At 44.5% G+C, this 26,115-nt stretch overlaps 1 protein-coding gene across 4 annotated transcripts in view; it reads left to right on the top strand.

Moving 5' to 3' along the window:
* Nucleotides 1-26,115, top strand: part of rerea (arginine-glutamic acid dipeptide (RE) repeats a) — a 90,780-nt gene that overhangs the window by 59,350 nt on the left and 5,315 nt on the right. For 3 of the 4 annotated variants that reach the window (XM_083975545.1, XM_083975546.1, XM_083975547.1), the window contains 11 exons: nt 1,023-1,071; nt 1,816-1,940; nt 3,472-3,571; nt 4,361-4,459; nt 12,474-12,554; nt 22,645-22,807; nt 22,926-23,018; nt 23,571-23,770; nt 24,020-24,181; nt 24,277-24,390; nt 24,494-25,878. In XM_083975545.1, coding sequence (XP_083831671.1) covers nt 1,023-1,071; nt 1,816-1,940; nt 3,472-3,571; nt 4,361-4,459; nt 12,474-12,554; nt 22,645-22,807; nt 22,926-23,018; nt 23,571-23,770; nt 24,020-24,181; nt 24,277-24,390; nt 24,494-25,878 — 2,571 coding nt within the window. Of the gene's footprint in view, nt 1-1,022; nt 1,072-1,815; nt 1,941-3,471; nt 3,572-4,360; nt 4,460-11,508; nt 11,683-12,473; nt 12,555-22,644; nt 22,808-22,925; nt 23,019-23,570; nt 23,771-24,019; nt 24,182-24,276; nt 24,391-24,493; nt 25,879-26,115 lie in introns of those variants that run through there. The other variant, XM_083975548.1, reaches the window with a different exon arrangement.

Genomic DNA, 26,115 nt, shown 5'->3' with positions numbered 1-26,115 from the left:
GCGGTCCTGACTCCTGGCAGGCGCCGGGGGTCATTCACCGCTGCTGAAATTCAGTTTTTTTGGCCTGTGTTGATACCGTCAGTGCCAGTGCTCCTGTCAGCCATAGTTCATAACAGTATGGATCACCCCAGTAATCACTCTCTCCTGTCTGACAAGAGGTGGAGGAGGTCTGTTGAGAAAGAGGAAAAGAGGGGAGTGGGGGTCAAAAATGCATCCGTCATAGGGTTTTTGTGGTTGGAGGTCTGTAAAGAGACCACAGGGCTGCGGCCTCTTAGGTTTCCACCAGGTCTGCATGATGGAGTGCGAGCTTCTCTGGGTGCAAATCACGCTGACAGATTCTGGGCCGCCCCGCGCTCGGCTGTATGAAAATCGGCGCTGTTACCTAGGCAACAGAGGGAAAGGCTTTTCAAAAGGAACATCTTGTCATTTTCTTTAATCCATTGCAGCTGGAGATTTGGAACACTATTATTAAATTGCAGTTGCTATGGCTACCAACGTTTGTACCAGCAGCCGTTTCCGAGGCTCGAGCCCTGCATATCCAGAGCCACCAACACCCCCTCCCGCCCCCCTCGCCCCCGCTCCCCCTCCTTCCTTTTAGGGGATTCTGTTTTATTGCTGCATCCGCAATATCAGGCCTGCAAATGTGCTCTGCTCAGCTCCCTGTGCCAGAGCAGTCTCAGGAATATTCTCCTGAAATCCTTATTTGCTTTTCCGAATAAAGCACCATGTACTTTGCTAACATTTTACTTTACCTTAACAGTTTCCATAATAGAAAGTGCTACACTCACCCCCCTCTGAGGATATATTATCTTCTCCTGGTCGTGAATTGTTAGTTTATGACATTTTCTTTCCCCCTCTGCTTTGACGCTTCAGTCAGTTATGATACCCAGTTGTGACTCTTTAGTTTGTGCAGCTGTTTAGCTGATTCAATAGACACAATGCAGGCAGATTTCTTTCAGCCAGCTTTGAAATGCTGCCAGATAAATATTTGGTTTCAATCTGCTCTCTTTGTCTCCTCTCAGGCGACTAAACAGCACACAAGGGGAAATCCGAGTGGGACCCAGTCATCAAGTAAGTCACTGAGACACACACACATACACACACACACACACACACACACGAGTTGATGAGTTGGGTGTTGATGCAAGTTTCTTTCCATGTTGGCAACAAGACACAGCCTCTGTGTGGATCCCATTATCACACAATTAGCTGAAATTTGATAGATTTAGTCTCACTCCTGGTGTCACTTGTCATTTACGACGATCAAATCCGAACAGGAGGTGTGGTAGCATATTAATGTCCTACAGTTCAGCTTTACTATGCCACAGTCATTAAACACATGATTGTTAGGTTCTCATTGCAGTGCTGATTTCCTGTGCTCTGTAAAAATGTATCAATATTTAAAAAGGAAAAAAATTCTGTTTAATTAAAGAAAAAATATCGTTTAATTTCTTGAGCAACAGTATGGATTATGACACTTTATTTTGCAACCACTGATAGAATCAAATGTCCTTTATCTCAACATATCAGGCTCAAACCTGCTGTAAAACCTGATGCAACTTATGTTTGCAGCAACGTCTCTTGTCAGTCAGTCCTGCAGCAAGGACAGAAAGTCATCCGGGTGGGGTAGTCCTGTGTTGTGTTAAGATATTGAATCATTGTGACTGTAACTTGTCCTCATTCCCCGCTGCCACCACTCAGCCATGCAGTGAGGGGTTGATGACAGGAGGCTGAAAGTTGATATTTTCTTCAAGCTTGCGTGCTATTTGTAGTGTGACACCATCTGTCCCTCTCTTTCTTCCTGGACTTAATTAGGCCAAGCTCCCAGAGCTGCAGCCTTTCCCCTCTCCTGGTGGCCACGCAGTGACCGAGAATGAGGAGCTGGTCTGGATGCCAGGGGTCAATGACTGTGACCTTCTCATGTACCTCAGAGCCGCAAGGTGAGCGCCGAGAAGCAGAAACGCAGACTTGTTCCCACAGGGTGAAGCCTGCTGAACTGTGGGAGAAATCTATTAACGATTAGGTTAAAGGAGGATCATTGATAAATAAATATGTAGCTAACTTTTCCCTGAAGCAGTAGACGAATCCCTGAGTAGCTGTGTGAATTAAATACTTATAAATGAGGAACACATCACGTCATCATCACAGAGAGTAAAACTTCTATTTTGTTTTTTACATTTGTGATAAATTATCTACACAATGGCAGTAGCTTCAGTTTGCCACCATTAGCCTTTTAGCGTCAAGAATAGTCGAATTAAACTTCTCTAATTTCCCGTAGCTTAGTATTTTAATGCCACTTATTCCTCTAACACTTCAACAGGTGTGCTTTCAGGAGATGAAATCATTCATCAGCGCTAGCTGAGATGTTGTTGCAGTGAAAGTGATATGTGTTAACAGGTTTCAGTGCTATGTTGTAGTTAGGGGCTGCAGTGTAATTAATCACCATCTGTCACCATGAGAGACAGTGTTAGAGAAACTCTACTGAGGTCTGTTTTTATCCGGCGTATTTGTTAAACATAGTTCATTTAGCTTTTCCGTATTACATAGATTTACACTGTACTACATTTGTTTACACACGGATTATAACACATACAGAAAGCTTAATGTTAAAGCCCCGCTCTGGGAAAAAATGTTCTTCTTGTTGGAACAAGTGCACAGGGGCAACATCAAACATGTTTTTTTGATGACAACAAACTTTGAAGTGTAATAAGAGTGGCTAATAATATATGTCTCCTGTAGATAGTGTGATGAGAAATAAGATTTAGTGCCATACGTAATAGGAGAGGTGACGTAGAACAAAGAGAAGAAGGCTACTAATGTGGTTCAGCAGCAGCTACATCACCCTCTGCCTGAAATCTTTCTTGTTGTGATGCTGTGTTTTGGTTCACTGTTCTCAGTCCCATACTCACACTTATCTTCAGTATTTAGTTTTTATTTATATTTTATTTTTAGTTTTCTCAGTTTAAGCGATTCATTGTTTGATTATCAACCAAAACATCAACCATTGCACTGTACCCCCAAATGTTTAATCTTACTACAGCATAAGACCTGATGAAGTAGATAAATCAGACCTGGTACCACAATATGCTAGTTTTATTTAGATAATGAATTGATTATCTACTTGCCGCTTGTTTTTCTTTTTAATGACCAGTTAATGAACTACAGTTTAATCTCTATTCCATTCATGACCAAGCTAGCTATTTTACCAAAACCTGTGCTCTTCAGTATTGTTTAAATGGTGTGCTATTTTGTTCCAGTCAGTTGAATTGAATTTTAATTAAAAACATTTTTAATGTTTTGACATTATGTGAGTAGCCACTTCACAGGTAATGCCTGCTTTTTGTTATCTCTGCTGTGCCAGTGAGACATGATTTAACAAAGGACATTAAAGTCAGTAAAGTGAAATAACAGCTCTGTTGCCAGTTGTCAGTGGCCTTTTAAATGTTGTTCTCATCTGTGTTGTGTTCACAGGAGCATGGCTGCCTTTGCAGGGATGTGTGACGGAGGCTCGACAGAAGACGGTTGTCTAGCAGCCTCCCGAGATGACACTACATTAAACGCACTTAACACTGTGAGTAGCCATGCGTCAAGTATATCATTATGAATCAGGTGTTGACAAGAGCAAAACAACAAAACAAAAAACAGCACATTTTTCAGTTTGATCTTATTTGAATTTCAGGTATTTTATTCTAAGCTTAGCTAAGATGCAGTTGTGCAGCGAGGGGCCACGATAAGGCCACTGAGCCGGTCGAGTAGCCCCCGGTAGCAAGCCCATCCTCAGAAGCTCACAATACATCAGGCGTAATGAGAGATTTGTCCGTCAAACTGACAATGAATGCAGAGGAATCAAGCACAAGAAAGAGATTAGAATCATCATAAACAGGGCATTTATATTCCGACTCTATAAACTGGAAAATTAACATAGCGGGCAGGTCATTGTCTCTCGACCTTCCTCGCTATTTGCAATTCCAATGAGTAATGCTTGTTTATTCTCAGAGGAAGAGCTCCAGCGCTGCCTGTTTCACCCAATTGAATGTGACACAGGGCTTAAAGCTGCACAGCCATCACCTCTGTCACCGTGTTGTTTATTTCCAACCTGATTCTTGGATCTTTTTGTGGCATTTCTCTCATGTTCTGACTTGGTCTGAGATTCCTGGTAAAAAAAAAAAAAAAAAAAACCTGATCCATTTGCATACACATGAAAGATCAGATCAATAAAACGTGTCGGCACAAAAGCCCATGTGTGTTTCTGTTAAAAAGATGTGTGTCGATAAATACATCTTTAAATATCTAAATGCATCATTTGATAGTCTTAATAGCTTGCTAATGTTTTTTTGTTCTTTTCTGTGATGGTCCACAGCTTCATGAGAGCAGCTATGATGCAGGCAAGGCTCTCCAGCGCCTGGTGAAGAAGCCAGTACCCAAACTGATAGAGAAGTGCTGGTCTGATGATGAAGTGGTAAGAGAGACATTCTTTTAATTTGGAAAATGTGTGATTAAATGTGTAGTGCATGAAAATAATAATTTAAAAGCCATATATAATGAATAATTTCAGGGGAATCTGTAGTTGGCTTTTCTTGGTATTTTTTTGTGTGGATACCTGCTGTCTGTCAGATTTGGCTTTGTGTCTTTAGAGGGAGCTGTTGAGAGAGAGTTAAAACAGAACAGGGCTCTTGGCCCAGGCTCACAAGACCAAAGTAAAAAAACTCGTCAGTTTCCAGCTCCTCCAAGGCTCAGGAGCAGCTGCATCCTGTTTATCACTCACAGAATAAATCTTTAGCGTGGAGGTCTGGAAAGGGGAAAAAGATTGAGGGCTGGTAATGTTAGCCTCCATTTGAATTTAGATGTGAATTTCACCACAGCTGTTGAAGGGCTAGAATCAGAAAATGGCAGCCTGTCTCCCTGATCAAACAGGGAGGGTAGCAGGGGGAATGAAAGTGCTGGATAACACCGTGTCAAAACGACTGAGAGCTCCGGCTTTGGCCTTGATGCTTTATGACACACTGCACTACATGTTTGTGTACCCACACCCTTATAAAGATAACACTACTGACTCATCTGACGATAGATCTTAGAACAACACAAGGCTCCACTACTGCAGACGCTTTGGTTATTTTCCCTCCTCCTGGGTGAATCATCCCTTTTTTCCACTTTGATATTGTTTTCTAATGCTGAAGCTGGGCAGGTTTTTCTTTTTCTTTTCTTTTTTTCTCCTTGAGCTTTGAATCCAGTGGAAGTGAATTGGCACATTTGTCTTGTAATTGAACATGATGGGCACATTTGAATAAAGCCAGAGCCCACGGCAGGACCACAGCAAATCACAACAAATTAAGTCAGCCATCCTTTTGTGGACTAGTTATGCATTCGCCTTTATTTATGCGTGCTTGCTGGCGCCACACTTAACTGCTGGGCGAAGATGATCAGAGCGGGGGGACAGGCACACTGATAGGAAGTTTAATTACCACAATGCACCACAGCAGGTCTACCACAGACCACTTCTCAAAGAAAACGGGGCTCAACAGTAGAATTCGCAAGTAGCAAGATTCAGATAATAAATCGATCACTTTTGAATCTGAGCTGTGACAGATCCTAATATATTCAGGGGATCTTGAAGCATTATTGAGCTCAGTAGCAGAGCTTAGGAAAAATAGAGAGGCTGTCATTTCTTACTGTAGGGCTGAAATTGGCTTCAAATGAAATATAGCCAGAACAATGGTGGATTTTTCTGTCCGATAGCAATACTGATATGTTGAAGTGATAAAAAAAAAAAAATCCACAGCAAGTTATCAGCTGAGTCTATTAACAGAAGCACATAACGTAAACAGTTGTCACAGTTGTTTTCTTAAGAATTGTGATCAAGTAACATCATGACATCAGGACATTTTTCAGTGTAAAACTCATCTTATCAGTGTTTGCTGCTGCACAGAGCAGAAATAAAGTGGAGACACTGTTCTTTACAGACACAAACACCAATACTGATACATTTGTATTAAGCTAATACAGGAGGATTATATACTGGCCTGGCTGTTTCATCAGGTGAAATTACTTATTTGGTACATTTAACAAAACATTTAATATGTGTGAAACAAAAACACAGTAACCACTTTCGTAAAAGTTGTGATATGATGTGCACTTCAGTTTTAGACAGCAGAATATTTTTAATATGGAAGTGACCATTTATTAATGATTATAATGAAACAGCTGCTGCTCTGTAGCTAATTTATCTCGTTTTGTAACCCGTGTCCAGATCATGATGACTTAGTTATTTCATCATGTTCAAACGGCGTTATGTAACCGGAGGAGGTGTCGGGGAGTAGCAGTACACGGCGTTAGACATGTTCAGCGCCGGGTGTGTTCTGTGTCTGTGTCTGCGGGTGAGACAGCCAGCCAGCCGCCGTCTGTGCTCCACCTGCCCCTCAGTGTCTGCAGCCTGGAGAAGCAGCGTCTCCACTCTGGCCAGCCAAGGACACGGCTCCAAGTGATCTGATCACCAGTTGTGCCTTTTCAGCCCTGCAGCCTTGAGGGACAGGTGTAAATGTAGCACCAACCTTGACACACTCGCAGAAACCAGCCCTGCTGCTCTTCATTTATTTATCACCCCTCTCCCTCTGCCTCTGCCTCTTCCATCTCGTCCCCTCCAGACTCACTTCATTATTCCTGCCTGCTCTTTTTTTTTCTCTTTTTTTTCCTTCCAACCCACCGCTCCATTCTTTTAGAGATGTGAATAAAAGTGACAGCGGGGGCTACTGAAATGACAGAATCAGCCTGTCTGCAGGGTCACTTGTCACCCTCCCCTCCCCCCTTTGACTTCTCTTGCCCCCACCCCACCCCACCACACCTCTCCTGTCGCTGCCTGCAGCTGCAGCCACATAGCACATTATCCTAGACCTCGTCTCAACTCCCAGACTTTGGAGAAATATTTATAATACCTTCCACACACACACAGAAAGATAAGACCACTGCCATGATCATTTGTGTTTCATTATAGCTGTGGAGGAACTGACAGCGCCACGGAGTGGGGGGGGGGGTTGTTTTATGTTTATTGCCCCCTGTCAGGCACAGAGAACTCCAGACAGATTTGTGACAGTCAACCTCCAAACAATCTTTCACTGTGAGATTATTAGTACAACATTCAGAAATTCGAAATCCTTCACCTTGATGTAAGCGACACTCAAACTGTTTGATTCATTCGTGAGGCAGTGACTATAGATAAAACCAAAGAAAAACAAATGAAATGTTCAAAATGTAAATATTTCTCCTGAAACCTCTGCAGTGCAGTGAAACCGACATGTAGCTGTTGTGTAGTCAGCGGGCTGTTGAGAGTTAAGGAGTGGTTGATGTAACCACCAAGAAAAAAAGAAAAAAAAAAGTGATCTATTATTATGGGTGTGTGAAACGGTTTCAGACAGTGAAACATGGAACAGACCTCTGTTTTCTCTAAGTTTTAACTGAGCGAGGCAGTCGCACTACACCACTCCTTTATGTGTGTGTTTTATCAAAGGCCAAATCAATGCTTACTGCCCACGCAGAGCTCTCCTCCCAGCCTTTTGAATGTGCAATAGTCTTGATGGCAAAAATAAACTCTTTCAAAACAAGGAACCAAAAACATTTAGTGAAAAACACTCGGCTTGTTTCTTGTTGTTGCTGTTAAATGCTTTTCCACCGAGGCTGCATTGCGAAAGGGCAATAAATGTTGCAACACTGACTAGTTCTCCTATTAAAATGGCTACTTATTATCAAGTAGAAACCACAATTAGCTGACAGGATGTGATTATCGGCAGTTGGAAGAACTTCTGCTTTTCAGGTCAGAAACTGAATGAGCGTGTTTGGTAACTGAACCTCAGGGTGGAGCCGGCCACTGCTGACACTTTCTGGGCAACCACAGATGGATGTTTTTGATCAAAATGTTTGCAGGTGTTTCAGCGCCATAAAATAAAGCTGTGGCTCAGGGATTGTGAATCCTTAAAGCGATAAATCCAGTTTGGTAATGTTCATGATGGGATCATGCAGCATAGCAAAGACTGAAAAGACTTTTTACAGCAGCATGAGAAGAAAACGAGAGATGTGCTCTGTTATTGTGAACAGGTATCACCAGAATATCATGTTGTAACGTTACATGTTGACGTAGTTGTTAGATTGATGATGATGGATTTATTTTTATTCAAAAAGTTGTTGATTTAGATGCATGATGTGTCATTATTTTTCCCAAAGTGAGGCAAGTGTTGCATTGTGAGATTGATTCCTTTGCACCTGCAGCGTCGGTGAAGGTCATCCAACAAATCCCTCCTCTTGCAAACTTGATATAATGAAATTGTCTGTGCTGTAAATAAGAGGTGCTAATAATGCAGTGGCCAACAGGAGGTGCCATATAAACAATCAGAGGCGGCAGCAGCAGCAGCAGTCGTGCTGTGTGTCGCCATGTCAAGAGACAGAGAGGCTGATCTATGGCTGCTGTGGAGCGGGAGGTCTATTCCTCAGCCAGCTGCACTGGGTTGCGGCTTATCTCCGGCTGTGTCTTCAGCTGATGGATGACTGGAGCAGGCTGCCGACAGCACTGTGATGGGAGGGGGGGAGCGAGTCGGTAGGTTGGGGGGAGTAGTGGCCCCCCAGTGGTAGAACACAAGCTTTACCATCCTGAGCCACACTGCCCAAGCAAAAACACCACAGGCGTAAGAGGGGTGAAAAAAAAGTCACCATGCATCCTCTGCTGCAGGTCGTCGATGAACTTAAAGTTAGATGAGACTCGTCTGCAGAGGGAGCTTTGTATGCTACATTCAGGTTTTCTTGTCAACAGTGCATTTCATCACCGTTAGACTTTGCCAGCGATGCTTTTTAGGGTTGTTGTGTAACTAAATAGCAGGCAGGATGGGTGTGTGCTGGAATTTCCTGTCACCTTTTGTGTCCACACAAGCCAAAGGAAGCAGAGGATGTCACTTTGCCTGCCAAAGTAACATGTCTTCAGGTTGATTATTTATATCTTCATGTTTGTTATTGGGCAAATATAAAAACAGGCCTTTCCGTCACAGTAAAGTTACAACTACAGAAAGCTTTTCTGACTTTTTGAAAGGGTTTGTAATGGAGGGAAACTTTGCATAAACACCTGCTTAATTTCCAGTATATCTAAACATAGATTTATTTTAATATTAAGGTGTCAGTGCAGAGAGGATGTGGCAAGTCTAGCATCTGTCAGTGTGGTCTCCTCGTCTTTTCTTTTTTGAGCATGTTGTGATTTTCTCTTTGCACACTGTGGCTAGACTCATTACAAGCTGCTGTTATAACAGACAGCAGTGTTTTCTCCCATTGGTTTTGGCTAGTGGGCCAGTTGTCCCGGGCCCTCTGGGTTTATACACAGCAGGCTCAGAAAGGTCAGCTTTTAAACAACGAGTCAAGTATAATGACTCCATATTGAGTGAAAGTGGCTTTGTTTGCTGTTGGACGGCCTTGTGTCAGTGTTGTCATGGAATGACATTTAGCAGGAATTATGTTCCATGCATGAGCCTCCGCTCTGTTTGTCATCATGATACCATCTTTGTGCATATGTCCTCATTATCTTAACCAGTTTTACAACTCCCAACAATCAACTCTCAAGCAGGAAGTGCGCACACACAACAATGGCCTATTGAATCATTTTTTTTCTCATTCTCCTCCTCCTTTTATACGTCTCCTCTCCGGCCTCACAATAGTGCACTGTTGGGCTGCGAGGGGAAACTTGGGGCGGGTGAAAAGCGCCAGCTCTCAACTCGGGAGAGAGAAGCCTGTTGTTTCTGCACAGTGGATGGCCATTTGGTAGAGCTTCTGGCTCTCCCGGCCCCTCCTCCGTCACTGTGTTGCCTAGCAACGGAGGGCTGGAGCAATCGGAGCAGGGGCATAGCGATTCAGGGAGCAGATTGGCGGATGATTTATTAGCTGGGCTGGAGAGCAGTGAGCCTAGGCAGCTGAAATGGAGCCTTAAACTGGAGCCGACATGTAGAGAAGGGAGGAGGGAGCCAGCGAGAGAAAGAAAACAGAAGGGGGGAGGAAGGGGGGGGGAGAAGAGAGGGAGCATGCACACGGCTCCTCTGTAGAGACGGATGGACAGACTGAGTAAATAGTACAGTTGGAGAACATAATGAAGGTGACATAATTAGGACAGACACACCGGCTGCGTGGGCAGGTCTAATTGATTTCATGTTACAGCAGGCCTACCAGCACAGGTAATAAAAAAATAATAATAAAAATACAGCACTTTGACTTAGCAGCTGTTAAAGAGACATTAAACACATCTTGGAAATGTATTCCAGCTTTTTCTCCAGACTTGGCTCAAATCAGATATTTGTGCATCCACACAGGCATTTTTGAAGCTAACATTTCACTTGAACGTTTGCTGGGTTTTGTCCTCGTCTGTCAAACGAGCTCTGTAACGCTGATCCTCTGAATCCTCTGCAGTGACGTTCCACCTGTTATACGCAGCTCCGTGGAAGTTTGACAGTCCAAATGGTAATCTGCTCTTAACCCCTTGGGTGGCTGGAGACGGGTGTCGCATATACGTGAGAGCGCCCGTGTTGGAGACGGCTCCATCTACTGGTTAATCAACCGCTACACCTTCAGCCTGATTAATGCAAATGAACTGCTGTCTCATGACACTGAGAGGACGGGTCTTTTTTCAGCTGTCGGCTCTTTTACAAGCAGCTTTTGATCAAGTCTCTTGTGTTTGATTATTTAGTCTGGTTTAACTTGACTTATACTTGTCTACTTTGTTCCTTACAATTACGCCGGAGAATTCTGAAACTTGGGACAATTGAGTTTGTTTGCATAATTGAGATAAGTATAGTCATTCATTGCTCTTGCTGACAGAGACCTGTCTTCTTTGGTCTGTATTTTTTTCCTCTTGAAAGACAGTTGTGTTTTGCAGCTGGCCGTGTTGCTCCTGTAAATTTGGCCTTTGTTCCCCAACAAAGCTGGGTATGTAAACAATCGGTGGTTACATAATGTACTGTACATGGCGTGGAAAATGAAGTCCTGAGACACACAGCAAAAGGCTCCATGTCTGGTTTTCATTCTCACTTGTCTCCGTCCACCATGTCCAAGACCTTTCTCCACACAATCTGTATCAGGCTACCTCCCCTCTCAGGCTGGCAGCTAGTTGAGTTTGTGCCTCTGTGTGCGTGCTCAGCCCAAGCTCTGAATGAAATTTAAAGGACTACTGTTGTTTCCTCTTAGGAGAACAGGCAGCTTTGGTTTGGTTTTAATAATGTGCAGCGGCTTGGGTCTTTCCTGTGTGGGGGTAGAGAAGTGAAGCCTGCCTGAGCAGTGTGCGAGAGGATTGAGTGCAGGCTGCAATGAGCCGTGTGCCCGACACTAACATGAAGCACAGGACTCCACTCCGGGTTTTCCAGCCTGCTGCGAACCAGAGGCTCTCTTGCAGAAAGATCACATGTAAAGCCTTCCCCTTTGTAGTGGAAGAGCAGAGAGTGACAAGCTATTTCTTGCTTGTAAAAAAAAAAAGAAACGGGATAAAAAAAAAAGCGATATACCGTCGGAGACATTGTGGATTTGCCTCTAATTTTTCCTTTACCTGTGGCTGGGCGTAGAGATTTGTGCTGTTGCTCCCTGAGGACTTTTCCCCGCTTTTTGCTGGAGTTACTTGGTGGAAACGGTTGGCTGAGATCACTGAGGAACGGGGCTCGCCTCTGGAACAAGAAAGTAAATCTGTTGGTTGTCTGCTTCGCTGGTTATGAATGTTTTCAGCCTCTGCTTTTTTATGCCTCTCAGCCTGTGGCTCTTAAAGGAGAAGAAATACATTTAGGTTGTACAGCTTTTTGTTATTTATTAATTCTTTTACGTTGTTGTTTTCGTGCTTGTTGAGGTCGTGTGTTCAGATTCAGTTTTCATTTCAGATTTGACCTGATGTTATGAAGTTGCAATTTGTTTCACCGTGCTGCTCTTCTCCTTTCCTTTTTGTACGAGTTTATGTGTCAGCTTTACATTTTGACACGTTGTCCGTGCTTTTAAAATTGCCAGAATATACAGACAGAAATAGAAACTGTCCACGGTGCACGTTAGGGCATTTTCCTGCCTTTTAACTCTCGACTTTAGCTTTTGACTTTGAACTTTTCACATGTGAGAATAACAAGCGTGTTCATCCCCAGTTTTGCTGTTTATCTGTTTTATTTAGATTTTATTCATCTAACTGTATTTTGTCCCCACATGAAAAGATAAACTTAATCTCAGCGTCTCCCCTACCTTACTTGTCATTTCCTCTCTCGTTTTGCCCTGACATGGCTGTGTTTGCTCCGGAGTTTAAACAGCTACAGCGGTTTCTAGACACACACCAAACCTCTCCAACCACAGACTAGCGAAATGAAAACAATGTTTTTTGTCGTGGTGTTAGCCAGTAACTTTGAACGGTAGCAATTTAGCTGACTTCACAGATACTAACTGATCTTTTTTTCCTCTCTCTCTCCCTCTTTCTCTTCCTCTGTGAAAAATTGCAGAAGCGCTTCATTAAAGGGTTGAGACAGTTTGGTAAAAACTTCTTCAGGATCCGGAAGGAGCTGCTGCCCAACAAAGAAACAGTAAGATTTATTTTTTCTCTGTACTGTTGAACTTTTGTCTTTTGTTTTGTAGTAGCGAAACATGTCAAAGGAGGTGAATGCAGTTTGCTTGTAAATAATGGAGCATTCGAGTAGATTTTCACAATATTTTTTTGTGCGATATTTTGAGACTGGTTGGTTTTTAACCAGAGGCCTTATTGATAAAGAGTAAGTGCAGCCTGCCAACAACTGTGCTGCAGCTTTATCAGATCTCTCTTCAGGCTGTCAGAGGAAAAAAAACATGTGTTATACCTGAGTAGAGAAAAGGCTAAATGTGCTTTGCAGTCAGGCACTGAAACTTAACAAGTGGCACAGTGAACATTAATTAGCACCCTCTGTTCACCAGTAGTAAACAAGTTGTGTAGATGTGATGTGAGCCACTGTGTTTATAGCACGTCTCAGGTCTGAGGAGCAGCCTGTTTTGTCTCCAGTTATTGTGTTATAGCAGGAACTGATTTTTATTTTTATTTTTATTTTTATTTATTCTTTTTTACATTTTCAACAACTTTGAGTATTTAATTGTAAAGTGCAGCTTAAAGGCTTGAAATGGATTAGAGAGCAGGTTACAGTGAGAGCCTTTTAACAATAAACACTGAAGCTTGAACTGAAAACAGAATAATGTTTAGTATGTGATGGTGTCAAATGTCAGTTGAATTATACACAGAGACCACAGATCACAGCATAATTAGTTCACATATATAGAGTTTGAGTTTGAGAAAATTTGCCAGCATTGCAGATTTAGACAATAATAATAATGATAATAACTTAAAATTTGTTGTTTTTTAATTCTTAAGTGGAAGCAAGTTGCAAACCTTAGCTTTGAATTTTTAACCTGTGGTTAATTCAGTTTGTCTTTATATTGTCTCTGGTAATTTTTGTTGGTTTTCCCACACTTTTACGTGTTATTTGGTAGTTTTGAGGTTAGTCGGTGACCGACAAAGCTTATGATTGAAGAACACAAAGTGATTTAATATCGGTCACGCTTTAAGGAACTCCTGTAATTATGTTATTTAGAAAGTGAAGCTGAGGGTGCTGTTCCTCTTGTGTGAGTTTCCCTCCTGTGTGTGCAAGCGTGATTGTGCGCATGCGTCAATGCGTTAATCATCATTCAACAACTGTGTGACCCGTTTCATGGTACAAATGGGTCAGATCCAGGTCTAGCAATGATTAACGTCAGTCAACCCGGTTACATTTGATCACCATGTCAAAAACAAAATATTGCCAACACGTGCATTTTGCATTGTTTTCTTCGTCTCATATAACTGCACAGGAAAGACAGTTAAGAGACATCCTTGACTATAAAAGGGAACATGTTGTGCATGTACATGTTGCTTTCAAGTCCCCCCACACCTTTGACTTAGCTATTAATTTATTCTTAGATATGCATTTTGATTCATAAAACAGTGCAGAGCTTGCTGTTTCTGTGAGGCTGCTCCTGCTGGAAGTGTGCCGATACAGTGCTGACACAGACATCAAAGGAAAATCAAAGGTGTTTGTCATACTTCTCACCCCGCTTCATTTCCTTGTCTGCTGTGAGCTGAGGATATGTCAGCCCTGTTTCTCAAACAGCCCTACATATCATGTAATATTTTTACCCCAGAACTCTTTAGTGTCACCTCCTTTGTGCTACATTTTTATTCCTCAAAACCAATCTCAGCCTCTTGAATAAGAGATTAAAGTGTGTGAATACAGTTTCTTCACAGAGGTTTCTCCAATTATTTTTACTGGTTTTTGAAATATATGACTAGTCCAGCTGATTGGCTATAAAGGAGGTATTAATGCAATTCAACCTGGAGGGGGAGTCTACTTGGCAGGAGAGGTAATAGACCTCCTCTAGGATCTCGGCCTGCCACCACCACAGAGCAGAGAAAGATTAATTTTCCTCCTGCAAATGGAAAATAAACTGCCCTTTAAACATATGAAAAGAGGAGAAAATGACTGGAAGAGCAAGGGGAGCGTAGCAGCGACCGGAGAAGAAGGGGTAAGGTGGGGCTTTAGCTCAGGATAGACACTGAAAAGCCTGGTTTGTCGCACCAGGGGGAAAAACTCTGCTTATGATGGAACTTGTTTTTTTTTTTGTTTTTTTTGCTGAAACACTGTGTGAGAGCTTGTCAATACCCCAAGAAAGCTCAATTTATTTTCTACCTGCTCATTCTCAAATTCTATTTCTGAAACACGAGCACAACAATATCCGAGGATGTTTTAGCTCTGGTAAAACGACTGAAATTTTCCCATTATTTCCAGTCACAGGCGCATATTTCCGTGTCTCCACTTGCATGCCAAGCCATCAAAAAAGGAAGCATGTTGCAGAAATGCCACTGTTCCTGCCCCAAGTCCTGGCCCGACCACTGTTGTTGAGCCGGAGTGCAGAGCATAAAGCCTTTGGGCTTATATCCAGAGGTGCAGTACACAGTGTGTCTGCCCCTCTCCGTTCCTCCTACTAGCCCCTATTAGCTGAACTGCCCCTGAAGCGCCAGCACGGCTCGAACAGCCAGTGCCAAGGGTAAGCACCCAGCGCTGTGTAAACACACCAGGCCTGACTAGCACTCAGGAATGCTTTATATAAAGTCACATAAAGGCCCAGAGGGGGAAGTGGGTGTGTCGTCTGACCGTCTGCAACTGGCTTCAGCTGCCACCATTTCCTTTAGCCCCAGATAGGACGTCATAGGACCTGAGCTCACTGCTCCTAGTGTTTAAATTGCTAAATATGCTGAAATAGCAGATCACAGATAACTGCCCCTCATGTTTTTTTGGAAAGAGCTTTTTTTTTCTTCCCTAAAAATGTGGTTTCAGGGGATATCAACAGACTGTATTTGCTGAACTGATGTATATCAGCTTCAGCTCTGTTTGCTATGCAGCTGATTAGAGAAACTGACAATTAAAAATTAGATCACGTTAAAATGTTTAACATTTGGCTTATTTTCACACGGGACAGATCACAAACTATTACATTTATGGGAAAGGGGCAGTAGTATTCTTCCAAATTAAATGTTATTGGTAATGTGCAAATAAGAAGAATATAAACTTACCTGGATTTAATCTTTTCTGAGGACAGTGTTTAGGTAGCAGTTTCATTCTCACTGTGCTGAAGGCACAAAGTAAAATATGCATCACTGCATAAAAAACATTACTGCAAAATCAACTGATGCCTAAAATTGTATTCAGCACAGTTCATGTGGGAAATTATAAATTGCTTGAAAATACAAGTAATTTATTTACTTTATACTCCCATATCAGTGTGTTATGTATTTATAGATCATAAATGTTCCACAATACAAGTCTGGGCAACTATAATCTAATAACCCAAAGCATTATAAAGCAATACAAGCACAGTACAAAAGCTTGGAGTCTGTGTGTGTGTTCATCATTTCAGTTTTCTCATGAGGCTCCATTTCTGCATCCTGTTTTTATTCTCTTGTGGCCACAATGCTTTACCTCACTTTTAAATATTAAATCATACATGTCTTAGCAGAAAAATAGCAGTGACACAGTCATGAAATTCTATTTTGGTGATATCTTGTGAAAATCATGGGGAAAAAATTGCAAAGAAAAGTGAGTAAAAAAAAGCCTATTTATATTTTAGTATTGCACTCACTAATATTTGTGCAGCAAAACATCAGCTCTAAGCTTTGTAAACGTGCAGGACAAGGAAACAAGAATAAATCTGGGACCTTTTCTTTCTTTCTTTTTTCTGTGCAGCTGGTTCTTAGTCTGTTTTGGCACAGAAATGGCAAAGACAGGCAGGTGTTAGAAAAATCTAATACAGGTGAACCACAGGATGTATTTGTTTTTGTGTTCGTCACAAGTCAAACAAGTGTCGTCAGATGGCAAACAGTCAGATTCCAACAGGCCAAGCAGCAGCAAAGATTTGAAAACATAGCTATAATTTTTAGTCATTCTTGCCTCGATTTAACAGCCTCTTATTCATTGTAATATATTACTGTGAGCCAGTGATCATGTTGGGTGACGTTGCAGGGCAGTAAAGTCAGTAACTGAAGAGCATGTTATAATTTACAGGACGTATGGCTGACCTGAGCTGGATGCCTGATTTGTCTTCTTCTTCTTTTTTTTTCTTCCTTTTTTTCTTCAAGCGATGCCTTGTTTGTGTCGGCGCTCAGATCAACCAGAAGGTGATGTGCTGAGCGCTTCTTGCAGCATCTTGTTCTGTGAGAGAAAAGAGAGCACTCAGCCCCCCAGGCCCTGTCATTTACAGGATGGCCAACAGGAGAACAGTGTTCTCAACACAACCTCACAGCAGATGTTTGCCCCGGTACAATCTGTACAAACGTCAAGTTGAATTCATTGCCATGTCCTTAGCTAAGCAGCCAGAACCTTGGGGATGAGTGTAATTATAAATACTTTGGTTCAAACACTAATTAAACCAGCTACAGGGGCCTGGTCCAGTTGGCAACAGATGTCAGTGGTGTGACAGAGCAGCTTCCGTGTTTGGTAAATGATATAACTTGTTTAGTCAGTGAAATCACTGTCGGCTGATGGAAACTCAACCAACGCGTATTGATGTTCTTTTAGCAGACCACAGGCAATTTAGCTCAGGCAGAGTGTAGGCAAAGTCTTCCTTCAGCCTAATAGTCCGAACCCAGAGAGCCAGAGCTCCCTGTGTAATTGAGTTCTTTGGTAGGCTTCATGTTGTGGGTTTTTTTTTTTTGGGGGGGGGGGGACTGGTTTATCAGCAGAACAGGCAGGATCGACCCTCCAGCAGAAAGGCACTGTTGCCATCCAATCTGCTTTCATTGGCAAAAGCGCTTACAGCAGGAAAAACACAAGTGCTGATTCTTCAGCATGTGCATCCCTGACCTGTGAAAGCAGAGCTTATTCAGTCATTCTCCAGCAGAAAGGCTCCACGCAGCAGGGAATGGCTGTCTATTTAACCGCTTTTCACATTCACTCTGCTCCACCAGCCAAGGTCCTTTTCACTATTCACTTTCCATCGTCTGCCACTGCGCTTAAAGGCATCACTGTGCTGTAGGTCTATTTTTGAAACTACTACATACATGTGGCTGATAGCTCGGATATGTGACCTCTTTTCTATGATATATTTATTTAATTTCACAGAATCCCCTACATGAATCATGCAGCTCGGAGCTGCTGCAATAGGATGTTTTTTTTTTTTTTTAAACCAATTCAGAAATTTGTACAGGGAAAAAAACTTTTAGATCCTGAGGATACCACTGTTATTTTAGTCTCAATAATAATTACTCGAATTTTACAAAATGTTATTTTGTCACCTGGTATCTTGCCAGGTTGCATGTGTTTTAATATCTATTTAATGGAACATTTTCTAAATGTGAAATTTTAGTTTTAGTTCATTTATTGTTCATAAACCCAAAACCAGCTCCTAGCATCAAGCTAACTTGCTTCATAGTATCATGAGTACATAGTATTTTCATATCATCTGTGTTCTTTAAAGATTATAAATACTTCAGTTGGAATAATGTTTAAAGACATAAAGTAAATGCACACGCACCATCTCCCTCCACAACATGTCCCTGTAGGCATCAGAAGTGCGCTTCTGGCCCGCTTAACCACATCAGCTTTTACAGTGTTGCCTCCTACAGTTACAGCCAGCATGAGGATGATAGAAAAGTCAAGCACCACTCACTGAAACGATACACCGTACAGCCTGTCATGGGCGATGAAGAATACCAAGTCCAGGGGTCGAGCACATACATAATTAAACCCTGGTTTGATTTAGCTCAGAGAAATACATTCCCCTTCACCTCACTGAAATGAATCAGGAAGCAATCCTCCCTCCTCCGGCTGCAGACTGTGGAGGAAGCAGGAGGAGCACAGGTTCATGCTGCACTAATGGATGTTTACACAACTCACTATCAGCCACCAGAGCCCAGAAATCACATGCTTCCTGCGCTCTCTGCTCCCCCGGCCGCAGCTGAACTGCCTTACATTTTTAGCTGAGATTTTTATTTGTTGGGAGTTTTTTTTTTTTTTTTTTTTTTTTTAAAGGAAGGGTTGTGGTTGGATTCGAGGTTGATTGTCCATTGTTATCCTCTACTAGCTCTTTATTCCTCCCTCTCGGCTCTCCTCCACACTCAGCCCTCCCTCCCCCTCCTCAGCTCTCCCCTGTTCTCTCCTCCTTCCCCTGCTCTTGCCAGTAACGGCCTTAACCGTTTGGCTTCATGTCAAAGCAGGGGCCTTTTGTGGCTCTGTCACAAATCTGCCAGGAAAAACAGAAACCATCTGTTCAGGCCTGGGCCTGAGAGGGGATGAGGGTGTAAATACATGAGTTTAGCCCTCGCCCTCAGCCCTGCCTGCGCACACAGGACCACCGAGCCCAGTAGAGGATTCTGCACTCCCACCCGCAATTATACTGTGGTCTACAGGGGTTTCATGGTTAACCTTATTAAGTCTCAATCTATTTTACAGGCAGGGAGATGAGCTTAAAACACAGCGACTGAGTATCAAGCTGAATATGATCATATCAGAAATAATCTTAATGAATCATAACACTTGTAGTAATCCTTGTATTCAGAGTGAGGAAACATTTTCCCCCGTCACCTGTTGACGTCTGTTTTTAAGCACACTTACCCTCACAGAAGTATCAGTGTATATATATATATACTGTATTTATAAAGAGTAAAATAATAGAGAATGTAAAAAATATGTATGTATCAGTCTAGATATACTGTATGTATATGTATGTAAACCACAACACTTTTATGTTATTGGCCCTTAATAAAAAAGTAGTGAATATTGAACAGTGTTTCAGCTGTTATAAAAGCTATAATAACTATATTAAAAAAAAAGCTACATGATGAAACTCTTGCAGACGTAAGGAAAACATTGCTGTATATATAATCTTTCAGCTTTACATCCATTTCACATGTAGACATTTGTATGTAGACGACCATTTTAAGTGGCAATAACTGGAGTGGAAGCCCTGAGTGTCGTGATAGGAGGGTAAGCCCTTTCCTTGTCGGATAATCCACCAGCCAGAAAGCTCCTGCAGATGGAAGCAGTCTAAAACGCCTTATAATACTGAGCTTATGTTGTCACTATCTCATGTTCTGCGGAGCAGCAGCACACTCTGTACCGCTCTGCAGTGATTTAGTGGACTGGGGAAAATTATGGTGCAGAGGCCAGGGCCAATCTAGACTTCTGTCTCCAGCATTTCTGTGAGTTTTCACCGGATACAGGTGAGCTGTTTTGTTGGCTGCAGCTTCATTAAACTGTTTCTGGTTTACTGTGGTCTTCATTTTTATGAGGAAATAGCATCTTTACTCAGAAGCCTCAGTAGGTGCAGTGTGCACACAAACCCACCCGCTAAGCATGCAATGAAGGAGCAGAAACAGGAGGTAATGGGAGTTAAAAGTGTTGCTGTAGGCATATGGGGAAGAATACACAGTCAGTGTGAGGGATTGGACGTATGTGGCTTCACAGGAACCAAATTTGACACGTGGGCACGTTCAGAGAGGTAATCTGTCAGTCTCCCTGTGACACTAATTTACAGCTCAAAGCCTCTCTCAACCACAGGAATGCCATGTTCATCTTCGACCACACTTCACTCTCAGACATCATATATAAATAACTCCTCTCCACATTTCCTGTGATGTCTCACATCACTCTTTCCTTTGTCAGTGTGACCCCATTCAGAATTGGATGTGTGAGCTTTAAAGGATTTTTTTTGTGTGTGTTCTCACTTGAAATAACTTCCCAAGTCCACAAATTCACTCACAATTTGTTGAGCTGCTGCCTTTGTTTCCCTCTTTTCATTTGCATCCTGCTGTAGCTCATCAGTGCACCTGTTAATACGCATTCAAAAGCCCAAGTTAATGTTTTCATTGGCCCCCGCATAACGTAATGGTACTTGACACAGTGTAAGTGATGGAGAGGCAGGGTGACCTTTCCCCGTGTCTGCCAAGCTGTTGTTGAGGCCGTGTAGTTGTCAGCCTGCAGCGAGGAGGCAGAGAGGCACTGCTGAGAACAGTCATTAGGCACAGAGCAAAGCCAGCGCTCGGCACCACTCAACACTTTTGATCTGCACATTTCAATTAGATTTCACATCAGGACGCCTGCCTTCCCTCAGTTAGCACCTGCGCCCTGCCTCCTCGACTGGCCGGCCAGGCTGAAGAGGGAGGCACATGGGAAATGACTAGAAAGTTGTGTTGCTGCCTAAAATAGATGCACCAACACATGGCAACATAATGGAGAGCTTTTGGGCTGATATAATAATCATTAGTTGCTCTGTTCTTGCTGTGAACATGTTTTCGGGGGTTAGTTGAAGGTCTGTAAATGCTGTATGAGTAAAAAAAAAAAGAAAAGTAAATGCGTCCATCTTTATTTTAAAGCGTCCTTCTGATTTGCCTCTGTGAGCTGTGTGTCGATTCTCTGCCTCCACTCAACATGTGCTCATCTGCAGAAGGTCTACAGAGCTGTGGGGCTTGGGAGGGTTTAACACCGGAGCAGCGGCTTTTGCCATTACAGCACCTTAATTTACCCTGAAATTTGAGAAGGTTTCATTGAGCTCAGCCATCCTCAGTAAATGTTCCCAGTACTGCTTAGCCCGATAAGATGGAGTCCTACAGGCAATGGTAGATATGAATTTCCCTTAAGAGCCACATGAAGGGAGATCTTATTAAAGTGGCCCGGTCCCACTGAGTCAAGCCTTTTCTGCCAATCAAAGCAGTGATTGAGAAGGACTGAACTTGTTCCTTAATGTCAGATACTCACAAAACATCACGATAATAATAATAAAATTAAAAAAAAACAGTCCCTGACCTGTTTTCTCACAACAAACAGCAAGAGCCAGCGAGCCTCAAGTAGGTTTATGTTTCATGAGATGAGAAACGAGAAATTAAATCTGCAGCTACCTCTTTGTTTGTACAAAGACCAGCCTATTAAACTTTGAAATTGTCGGCTATGGTGCCGTGTTATTTTCTGCTAGTGTTGAAATGGAGTTGAGTGAGAAGCTTTTTATAGCCATTTAAAACTAGCCAGCATTTAATCAAATCCCTTCCTGCCATCGTTTTTGATAGAAGATTTTAAGCCGCTGCTGCTGTTAATGCCTTTTAGATGCACTGACTAATTTGTGTCAAATTTCTCAGCTGAAGCGCAGTAGGGAAAACAATCAATAGCCATTAAACCCTGGGAGCTTTGTCGAACAGCAGTTTAACAGACCTCAGACAGTAGATGGGTTCCCTCAGGGTTTTAAAGATTACAGGTGACTTACTGCTCACTCCACAGTCACACCACACACCTTTATGAATTTTGCTGCAGAGCTGCTGGAGAAACCGCTAACAAGTGAGAGTTCATGGCGAGGGGGTTAAAAAAAAAAGAAGAAGAAAAAAAAAAATAAAGGCAAAGCCCCCACAGGAAACTGCATAATTGTCCCTGACTCCTGTCGCCAATTTTTAAGACTTGTGTATTATGAGTGTGGCCGGAAAGCAGCAGTTAATATGCACGGGCTGCCTCAGCAAAGTGCTCTCTGATCCATGATTGCATGTGTTAATGTTTCAGTTGGGTATTGATTTCCTGGCGGCCTTTTGTACACTGGATTTATCCGCCTCGCTCACTGGCAAGCGCGCCCCTCCGAATGTTTGATTAAAGTTCAATTGACTCTTCCAGTGAAGGGGCGAGGAGCCATTTCACTCCCTATTTGTAGTGCCAAAGCTCTGCCTGACATGTTCTTTTGTTCCCATTCAAGCTCCTGCCACCCAGGCAGCCACCAATGTACTGATCCTAATATCCCTGCATTCAGTGAGCCTCCTCGCCTAATCCTGGGACAGACAGGGCCGCACAAACATGCCCGGCCAGCTACAAATCCTGACATGGACTGACCCCACTCCATGGCCTTTCACTGTGAAATACCATGCCGACTGCTAATGTGTAGAGTCCACATATTTCCTCAGCCTAACTGCAGATGTATTGTGCACTGACAATTTTCCAAATTTTTCAACAACTCTGACAAACGGACCTTAAATCCTTTGAGTTCAGTAACCTCTTCAAAGTCAAGCGATGCCTTCACCTCCTTACTAATGAGTGCGCTTGTGATGTATTTTGCCCCTTCTAACGGCATTCGTTTCGTGTTTCCTTTCAGGGAGAGCTAATTACCTTCTACTACTATTGGAAGAAGACCCCCGAGGCGGCCAGTTGTCGAGCGCACCGCAGACACCGCCGCCAGCCCGTCTTCCGCCGCATCAAGACACGAACCGCTTCAACTCCTGTCAACACTCCCTCACGTCCCCCCTCCAGCGAGTTTTGTACGTATATTTGACCCCTTGAATGGCAGCAGAGGGGAAAGAGGGAGACAACACCTGATATCCTCCGCTTGTAAGAGTGACGTATGTGACGTGTTTTTTTTCTTTGCCTCCTTTCCAGTGGACCTCAGCTCAGCCAGCGAAGATGACTTTGACAGTGAAGACAGCGAACAGGAGCTGAAGGGCTACGCCTGCCGCCACTGTTTCACCACCAGTAAGCAACCATGTTCCTTTTTTTCGTAGACGCCCCTCGCCCGTCGTTGTACGGACTTGCTTGGTTATTCCTGTCCTGATTGGGATCAGTGTGAGCCTGCATAACGTAGCGCCGTGTGACAGATGGGCATCAGAAGATGTCAAGACTAATTTGATCAAATCAGACATGAGCCCACAGCTCGTTCACTCTCTCCACCTCATTATCCCTCCCCTCTCCCCACACAGCTGGCTCCCAGTGCCAGGCTCCCATCTGATCACACTTAGGTTACTGCCATCACAACAAGGGTGGCTAATAACTCTGGCTTTACAATGTTAACCCAAACAGACCTTATTAGGACATCACAGAAAATTAACATACAGGAGAGGTAGATTACCCTCGATCCAGCTGCTGCTTGAGCAAGTTATCTCAACGGGTGTTGTTCTAAAAAGTTACTTCAAGATATTCTCCATACCGGGCATCATCGGTGAACTTGAGAGATCATTTCTGTGTGTTGTTTCTTCTCACTACCTTGCGGGAGTGTGTTATTTCACAACTGTAAATGGCTTTCCTCAGCCTCCAAGGACTGGCACCACGGGGGCCGGGAGAACATCTTGCTGTGCACAGACTGCCGCATTCACTTCAAGAAGTACGGTGAGCTGCCCCCCATCGAGAAGCCTGTGGACCCGCCACCATTTATGTTCAAACCTGTCAAAGAGGAAGAGGATGGACTCAGCGGGAAGCATAGCATGAGGACCCGACGGAACCGAGGCTCGGTGCGTACACACACACACACACACACCTGTTTGCCATCTATCTCTCCATTTTCACCTGCAGGAACCGTAGCCGCAGAGTCTCCCCAGGTGTAATGCAGAGCCAGACTACAAAGCAATAACTCTTACATCTCTGGATAAGTAGTATAGCAACAGCGAGGATTGTTTCATATGTGCGAGTATGTTGGATGTATGTTGACCTCCTTACTGAGCCCCACATGATTTCTGTTGACTCTTGTTTATTGTCAATAGATGTCAACGCTACGTAGTGGTCGTAAGAAGCAGACAGCCAGTCCCGATGGCCGAGCCTCGCCTACCAACGAGGATTTGCGCTCCAGCGGACGGACCTCGCCTAGTGCAGCAAGTACTGACAGCACTGACAGCAAGACAGACTCCATGAAGAAGCCAAGCAAGGTAAACACAGCACAGACTCACTGAGCCTTTGTGTTTCTCTCTACACCTGTCTCTGCGAAATGTAACCTAATGACTCTGCTGCTCTGGCTCCACAGAAGATTAAAGAGGAGGCTCCTTCACCTATGAAGAGTGCCAAACGGCAACGGGAGAAGGGAGCTTCAGACACAGAGGAGCCGGAGAGGGCCAGTGCCAAAAAGTCCAAGACACAAGTGAGTCTGTCGTCTTTTTGTTTTAGTTACCCTCGCGTGGTTCAAGTGAGACGCACAGGCACGGTGTCAAGACGCTCATCTTTCTCTCTCTTCTATCCTTCAGGAGTTGAGTCGGCCAGACTCGCCCTCAGAGTGCGAGGGTGAAGGGGAGGGCGAGGGCGAGAGCTCCGATGGACGCAGCATCAACGAGGAGCTCAGTAGCGATCCTAAGGACATTGACCAGGACAACCGGAGCTCGTCCCCGAGCATCCCCAGCCCCCGGGACAATGAGAGCGACTCGGACTCCTCTGCCCAGCAGCAGCTCCTACAGAGCCAGCACCCGCCAGTCATCCAGTGTCAGCCGGGCACCTCAGCAGCCTCCGCGGCACCGCCTCCGCCTACGACCTCAGCCCCCTCGCTGCCCCCGCAGGTCTCCCCGACCGCGGCCACCGCCTCTCTACCTCCCCAGCCTCTGCCCCAGGCTAGCCCCATGTCTCTCATCCAGTCGGGAGCGTCCCTCCACCCTCAAAGGCTTCCTTCTCCGCATTCACCTCTGACTCAGGCTCCGCCCCCCGGCCCCCCAGTCCCACCTCAGTCGTTACCCAGCTCCCACCACGGCCCCATGCCTCCCATGCCTCCCATGCCGCATCCACTGCAGCCCGGCCCGTCGCACATGCCTCACCCTCACTCCATGCCCCCGCAGGGCTTCCCTCTAGGTCAGTCTCAGGTTCCACCCCCGCCAATTTCTGGCCAATCACAGCCGCGGCCGCACACGCCTCCTTCTCAGTCCCAGTCATCCGCTCAGAGTGGAGGCCAGCCTCCCAGAGAGCAGCCCCTGCCCCCCGCCCCATTGTCCATGCCTCACATCAAGCCACCGCCAACCACACCCATCCCGCAGATGCCCAACCCACAGAGCCACAAACACCCACCCCACGTGTCGGCGCCTCCGTTTCCTCAGATGCCTTCGAACCTGCCTCCGCCTCCCGCCCTCAAGCCCCTCAGCTCTTTATCCACCCACCATCCTCCGTCAGCGCACCCACCTCCTCTACAGCTCATGCCTCAGGGGCAGCAGCTCCAGCCGCCCCCGGCCCAGCCTCCAGTTCTCACCCAGTCCCAGAGCCTCCCGCCCTCAGCCAGCCACCAGCCTCCCCCCGCCCCTCCGCTGCCGCCCTCCGCAGCAGCCTCGCACCCCAACGTGCCACCGCAGCCGCCGTTCTCGTCCCATCCTTTCAATACAGTTCTACCTCCGACCGGCCCTCCCTCATCGTCATCAAACTCTTTGTCTGGCCTTCCGCCTCCATCTTCCTCCGCTCCATCCTCCTCCATCTCCATGCCTCTCCCTGCCTCAGTCACGTGTGCCGGCCCAGGTCCGGTGCTGCCGCCGGTGCACATCAAAGAGGAGCCTTTGGACGAGATGGAAGAGCCAGAGAGCCCCCCGCCCCCACAGAGAAGCCCCTCCCCGGAGCCCACTGTCGTCAACACGCCCAGCCACGCCAGCCAGTCAGCACGGTACGTCTGTTTGGACCCGAACACCGCCTTATAAAAGAAAACATAAACCTGCGCAAGCTGTTATTTATCTGTAATCTGTTGAGCTGCTTACTGTCTTGTCTGGGGATGCTGATTAGCTCTCAAACACACTCCACAACAAAAGAGTCTCTGCCTTCAGGTTTTAAGGCTTTGATGTAAGCAACAAATCAAATGTCCTCAGCAAAACAGGCGTTCAAGGCCACAATTAGCCCTGAGCTC

Source organism: Trachurus trachurus (assembly GCF_905171665.1).
Source record: "Trachurus trachurus genome assembly, chromosome: 7".
In the NCBI taxonomy this organism is placed as follows: domain Eukaryota; kingdom Metazoa; phylum Chordata; class Actinopteri; order Carangiformes; family Carangidae; genus Trachurus; species Trachurus trachurus.
The sequence above is the reverse complement of the archived record's forward strand: the minus strand, read 5'-3'. Positions and strand labels throughout refer to the sequence as shown.